The 7,221-nt window shown below is 44.5% G+C and overlaps 1 protein-coding gene across 1 annotated transcript; it reads right to left on the bottom strand.

The window, feature by feature from the left end:
* Positions 1–247: 247 nt before the first annotated feature.
* LOC127020677 (olfactory receptor 12D1-like) lies at positions 248–1,189 on the bottom strand. The gene has a single exon (XM_050903447.1). The coding sequence runs from the start codon at positions 1,187–1,189 to the stop codon at positions 248–250; it is 942 nt and encodes a 313-aa protein (XP_050759404.1).
* Positions 1,190–7,221: the final 6,032 nt, after the last annotated feature.

Genomic DNA, 7,221 nt, shown 5'->3' with positions numbered 1-7,221 from the left:
GCTTCTGTGTTGGAAGCCGGAGACCAGATGGGCTACCATAAGGCATCTAAAAATCATGGAAGAAGCATCAAGTCCTTGATTATCTCCCCCAATTTAGATCTATGCAATTAGCTTCTAAATGTGTTAAACCACATGAGATGATAACCAGTAGTTTTTCAGTCTCTTGCAATACAGTGTCCTTTTGACCTCTTTCCTTGTAAACAGGAGAGGTGGAGTAACCACATTCTGAGTCTTCTCCTTGTTTTAGTCACTTTCTTCCAGGAAAGAGTTTTCTCCCTAACATTTTTTTCAGAGCAGATCGCACCTCCTGGTTCCTAAGAGTGTAGATCGAGGGGTTCAGAGCTGGGGTGACAGCACTGTACATGAGAGAAAGTTGCACATCCCTTTCAGGGGAGCTTCCTGAGGAGGGCGGTGTATAATTGAAGAGCACTGGTATGTACAACAGTGCCACAACGGTGAGGTGGGAGGCACAGGTGGAGAAGGGCTTCCATCTTCCTTCCTGGGACCGGACTTTCTGGAAGGCGAAGCAGATGATGTAGAGGTAGGAGAGGACTATGAAAATGAAGGGGCCTAGAACAATAGATGTGGTGACAACATTGAGGAGGGTCATGTTGAGGCTGGTACTACTGCAAGCCAAATTCAACAGTGGCTTGATGTCGCAGAAGAAGTGATGAATGTGGTTGTGGCCACAGAAACTCAGTTGAGAGGTCATGAGTGAGTGCATCATGGCATGTGCAAAACCAGTGGACCAGCTGACCGCAGCCAGCAGCAGACAAGTCCGTGGGCTCATGACAAGGGCATAGCGCAAAGGGTTGCAAATGGCCACATAGCGGTCATAGGCCATGGTGGCCAGGAGCACAGCCTCGGCACTGCCCAGGAAGTGGAAGAAGTGGAGCTGGGCCAAGCACCCACCAAAAGAGATGGGCTGATGCCCAAAGAGAAAGCCAGCCAACATCTTGGGAACAGTGACTGTGGAGAAGAAAACGTCCAGGCAGGACAGGTTCCCCAGGAAGAAGTACATCGGCGTGTGGAGCCGGGGCTCATATATCACCATGGTCACAATGGCACCATTTCCCAGAAGACTGGTCAAGTAGAGCAACAGAAAGGAGACGAAGAAAAAGTGCTGCAGCCCCTGGCTATCGATGAGGCCCAAAAGGATGAACTCACTGACCTCTGTCTGGTTCAGCATTGCTAGAACAATAAGAAGCAAAGCCAAAATGTCAAGGTTCCACAGCTGTGAGGAGTAACAGTATTACAAAACTCATTTCTGTCTGTGCTGTTTTAATACAAACAAATGCAGAAAAGAGCAAAACATAACACATGTAATCAAACATGAAAGCCGCAGAGAAACTCAAGAAATTAACATGGACAAAATGAACTTTAAGGTAGTCGTCTACTTTCTGTCTACAACAGAGTAAAATATTACAGAGGGGGTAATATTAAAATAAAAACTTCCATCTATGTATAGCAGCAGAATCTGTGAGATGTAAAACTTTGCTGCTTCTTCACCTACAGCCATGTTCATATTTCAATTCTGCTCATCTGTAACTTCCTGCTACAACCTCTGATCTCATCAATAAAGCTTCTAACTCATAATGTGAATCACTCCTGATGCTCTCTTTCTACTACTGTGCCTACATGTCGTTAAGGCAATTTCAGCTTTCACATTTCTAACGGTTACCATCTCTTCCAGACAGTTCTTTCATCTTAAAAATTGCACAATTGCCATTTTTTTATCAGCAGCCACCAGAAGGTGCTCCAAGGTACCATACAATCATCAGCATTTCTTTTGTATGCTGCTGAGAATAAAGGAAGAGGACGCCTTAGCATGTGATCACAAGCTGGTTTTGTTATTGGACTGTATACCTTGCCTAAAGGATGTCTTTTTGTTGAGCAGCAGCAGATGAATGGGACAAAAGCCAGCATCTCATCTCCTGCAACACTGTGATGGAGCAAGACTGGATTTGCGGGAGCCGAGTTAGCTGGTGCAAGTTCCAGACAAATTGGCTCATCCCACTGAAAGCTGATCGTACTGCCCCACTGAGACAATATGATCAGTTCTGTCAGTATCGCTAGTCTTCTAAAATGCAAACGAGTAAGCACATGCTTTCACTTTTTTTCTGTTTCAGGTAAGTTTGTTTATCACTATGGGTAAGCCCCAACCATATACAATAAAGAACAAAGTCCTGAGATTATTTACTAGGGCAGGTAGGCACAGGTATTTCTAGCTTACAATATAGACTGCAAATTCTACAAGATGAGTGGTTTTCGCTGAACATTCAATGCAGTGATGATTAATATTGATGAATACAACTCATGAAAAAATAATTACTTCCAAAATATTTCTTGTAAAGAGGTTAAAACACATACAGATGCATTTCATAGTCTTTCTTGTCCGTTCCGTTGCACTACATACTTGTATTGAAAATCGGTGGTTTTTGAAGGTCATTATGATATACCTCCACCCCAGTCACTCTTTTTCTCATACTACTCTAGCTTATTATTTCAGCATGAAAACAGTAAACAAACAGAAAACTTCTAAACTGATTTCATAATAAAATAGCATGAGCATGTTGCCTAAAGGTAATTTACACGCATATGCGTCCACTCTGAAAACCTGGTCATATTTCTCCGAAAATACTTTTAGTCTGATCTTTGAACCAGCTCTATTGGAAACATTAGTTTTGATAATATTATAGACTTATCCAAATTTTAGTCAGTCACCTGCATTTGAAGAGGTAGAGAGGCAATTCTAATTTTAAGACTCTTGCTTAAATACAAATAAAGAGAAGACTTTGCTTGCTGAAGCTTGCCTATTTTTCCAACTGTATAAATGACACAATAAAAAGAAGATAATTCTGCACAAACCTCACCTCACTATCAATCAGCATTTTTCTCATTGTAGTACGGCTCTCTGGTAGTGAGCCAGAAAGCAAAGCTGAGGACAAAACAACTTATTTTGTGGAGTTAAGAGACTGAGAATTTCTGGTTTCCTTTTTTCTTCCATATCTACTTGGCATTCTTCTAGCTGAGAGATGAATACTGCAGGTGTGATGGAAAGGACTACCACAAGTTCCCAGGGGCTTGTAGTTATTCAGGTAGGATGCAAGGAGGAAGCTTTGCAAACTGCACCAGTAATCTCTGATGACCTAGTTAGAGAGGGGCAAAAGTCTTTTTATCATGTCCAGCATGTGCAAAATATCAACAACATCATGCGGGAAGTAAATTTCCGATTGCTGTGATCAGTCTCCTGAGATGAGATTTGTGAATCAGTGGTGAGTTGCAGAGCAACAAACAAAGTGCTCCCTAAACGTAATGCATAGATGAGCCACCTGCAAAACGGAAGACAAAAAATGAAGCAGCCCACAGAGAATAGCTAATAACACCCCCCCCCCCCCAACCAACCAACGAAACCAACCCCCCACCCAAAAGAAAAAAAAATAATCCAACCCAAATATCTCCATCTCGGTGCACAGAGTTTGTGGCTGAAATTTCTACTGGCAATAGAGGCATGCGTTGTGCAACCTCAGCTGAACTGGAGCAGTGTTTAGGCAACGTTTCCTAAATCTCTTTCAAATACTAGAATTTGTGAAACCTAGTATGTGTTCCATCCATTCTGATGTGTTAGGATTTCTGGTGTTTTATTTTTGTTGGCATTTCACAGATAAGGAGGAGTTTCTGGCCTCTTTGTAGCCAAAAATATCCCAGATTTGCATCTTAAGCTTCATTTTCAATCCTGTGGAAAGATTTCCACAACTGTTTACAGAAGTAACATGTTCAATTCTAGTCCAAGTAGTTTGGATGTCGGTGTGTAAATCCCGCAGGAACTTTTGAATCACACAGATGCCTCCTTCTAGGAAGGCGGCTTTAACATTTCCTCTATAAAGCTCCTGGCAGCTCAGCTCCAGCCTGATCGTGGGTTTGAATACCCAGTATGTTCAGCATAGTTTTGTAGGCACACAGAATAATGTAGGTCGGAAGAAACCTCTGCAGTCTCTGGTCCTTCCCCCGCTCAAAGCGGGCCAACTGGATAGGGTCTTGTCCACTAAAGTTTTCAACAATTTCAAGGATATTTAGGCAGACTCTCTGGGCAGCCTGTTCCAAGTCTGAATACCCTAAAGGTGAAAAAGTATTCCCTAGTATCTAATCCAAATTTCCCAGGTTCCGACTTGCGCCCGTCACCTCACATCTTATCACCGTGCCATTTGAGCCTGGCAATCCTGACCATTGACGTTATTATCCACTTGCCCAGTGCATATCTTCCAAATTTGGATCTAAGGAGTCTGTAGGAGACTGTACTGAAGGCCATGCTCAAATTAAGGTGTACAACATCCACTGCCCTCCCATGTCTATCCAGACAGTTATCTCATCACAGAAGTCAGTCAGATTGATCAGGCCTGATTTGCCCTTGTTGTATTCATGCTGGCTGTTCCCAAGCACCTTCCTGTCCTTCAGGGACCTCAAAATGGCTACCAGAAGGATTTATTCCATCACCTTCCCAGGTGCTGAGGTGAGACTGTAGTTCCTCAGCTGCTCCTTCTTGCCTTTCTTGAAGCAGGTTGTGACGTTTGCCTTTTTCCAGGCATCAGGACCTCCTGTGGTCACCATGACCTTTCAAAGACAAAAGAGAGTGAACTTGCAGGGGCATCAACCAGTTCCTTCAACACCCTTGGGTGCTTCCCATCCAGTCTCATGAACTTGCATATGTAGAGTTGACCTAAGTGCTCTAACCGTGTCTCCTTATCCTGCTCATGCTGCTTCACTCCCACACACTCTGCTAATGCGCTTAAGGAACTGGGGACCCTGAAGGCAGACCTTATCAGTGAAAGGTCAGGCAAAAAAGGCATTGCATACCCCCGCCTTTTCAATGTCCTGGGTGACGAGGTCTGCTGCCTATTGACCAGTGGACTTCTTACATTTTCCTTAGCCTTCCTTTTTCTGTCAATGTACTTCTAGAAACTCTTCTTCTTGCCCTTCCAATACCTTGCTAGTTCCAACTCCAGCTGAGCGTTGGCTTTCCTGACTCCATCCCTGCATGGTCTAGATTCCTTCTGGTTTGCCTGTCCCTGTTTCCACCTTCTGTGTGCTTCCTTTCTTGTCTGAGCCAGGGGAGTCGCGAGTCACCCCAAGGGCTCCTGGTATCCTTTCTGAAGCAAAACAGCCGCCCACACAAAATGTGGGAGCAACACAGAGATTTGGCTGCCCTACATACCACTCTACTAGTAACACAGTTGTGGTTATTCTCCTTCTATGACCCCACTCGGTCCAGCAGCTGACACCACAGGCTGCAGGGCATCCACACCCCCAGTCTGACTCCAGTAGCTGGTACCGGTTTTCACTCACAGACACACAGGCCCCACCAGTAGCTGAGAAGAGATTTAATAAGAAGATACAAGATGATGGCACAGACTGCGGAGATGAGGCGCAGGGCTCAGCTGGACAAGTGCGCTGACTAGCCCTGTTTTACATGTGACCAGCCCGTTTTATACCCTGTTCTGTCTACCCTCGCTTTGTCCCTCCCTGTTTCCCCTTCATTGGGTCATTGACTGACCAGGTTTGGTTCTCCTCACTGTCTCCCTTATCATTTGTCGGTCAGATTTGTGTCCCTGTAAGTTCTTGTTCATCACTTCCTCCCTTTCTTATCATCCCTTGTTGCATTGAAAAAAGTCCTTGAGCAGGTACCCCTAAAGGAACAGGCACTGCCCTTCCACATATCCTTACAATGGCATTTAATTTTTTCACCATATAGGCTATGTCTACACTGCCTTTGCTAGCTTTGTTTAATGGCTCATGACTACTCACTATGTTTGGGGGAGAAATTCGCACTGTCGAAATGAGAACCAATGTCGAAATGAGGGGGTGTGGGATGTGGTGACTTCAGGCTCCAGGCCAGCACAACACCACAAACAGGAGCTTCGGGAGCACATGTTTGGTGAGAAACAAAGACAAAACTAAAACACCTTCCCCCCACCCCTCCTTATTCTTCCCAGGCTCAGCTTCACTCCTTCATTCCCAAATCTTCTACCTCCTCCCAGCCCCAAGCTGCGCAGGGGGTATGAGGAACCGGGGGTTGTGCTCAGTTCATGACCATTTGCCTCTGCTGCTCTTTCCTCCTCACGCTTTTCCCCTGCTCCAGTGTGGGTCCTCTCCGGGGGCTGCAGTCCTTCAGGATAAACCTGCTCTAGCGTGGGCTTTCCATGAGCTGCTGTTCCCCACTACCAAAACCTCACCACGTACGCCCAATGCACAAGGAATTGTATAACCGTCCTTTTGTCTTTGTAGTAGAGTGCCTTTGTTACTTCTGGTCTAAGAGACAGCGATGTAAATTAGGTATTGACCACACAAACTGGAAGAGAAAATGCTGCTCAGATATAAGCAAGACCAGAATCGAGGCTGAAGTTAGGTCGAAATAAGCAGAGAGAAAATTAAAGCACAAGTCACTTTTCGCTTTAATGAACACTCCATCTGGCAAGGCAGAAAAAGAATCAGACAGAAAGTATCATCAGGTTCATTGAGTTAAGAAACAATCCCCTCCCATAGCTTGCTTTCAGCCTACATGAGGGGGGAATTAATTAAAACAAAGCTACTGCAGCTAGCTGGCAAGGTTTCAGTTCACCCTTTCTGTTTTGAACTGAGCAAGTCACTAGCTAGTTTGGGAAAGAGATCTTTGTTCTGAGAGGAAAAAAAATCAGATCAAGTCTAGACTTGAGCCCAGTCTCTCCCATCAGTAGGAAGGACACTTCCAGGAGACATAGCTCCTCCCCTCCAATCATAAGGTACTAACTTGTTTCTTAACTCGTTATTGAGGAGGGTTTTTTTCTTTTTGGGGGGGGGGGGGGGGGGGGGGGGGGAAGTTCCAGGCTATCACTTTTGCTTTGATGGAGAGGAAAACAAACTTCTTTCTTCCCAAGCCAGAGACTTCATATACTTACGGACATAGAGGTAGAATGACGGGGGAGGACAACAATTTTATAATCCGCTTTTGCAATATTCCTACACTGAGTCAGGTTTACTTATTTGTTTGCAAGGCCAGAGGTACAACCACTATAATTTATTCTAATATGCCGAGTAATAAAAGGCCAGATATTTTATGGACTTAACAGGAAAGGATTGCTAAAATAGCAGAGGTCTTCTTGAAAGGCATTTCACTTCATTCATAAATTCCATTTAATTTTTTTTACTAGGGCAACACTTATGTTCTGTGCAGCTACAAGGACTCCA

The sequence above is a fragment of the Gymnogyps californianus genome, chromosome 11 (assembly GCF_018139145.2).
Source record: "Gymnogyps californianus isolate 813 chromosome 11, ASM1813914v2, whole genome shotgun sequence".
Lineage (NCBI taxonomy): Eukaryota > Metazoa > Chordata > Aves > Accipitriformes > Cathartidae > Gymnogyps > Gymnogyps californianus.
Note: the sequence above shows the minus strand (reverse complement) of the source record. Positions and strands in the feature narration are given on the sequence as shown.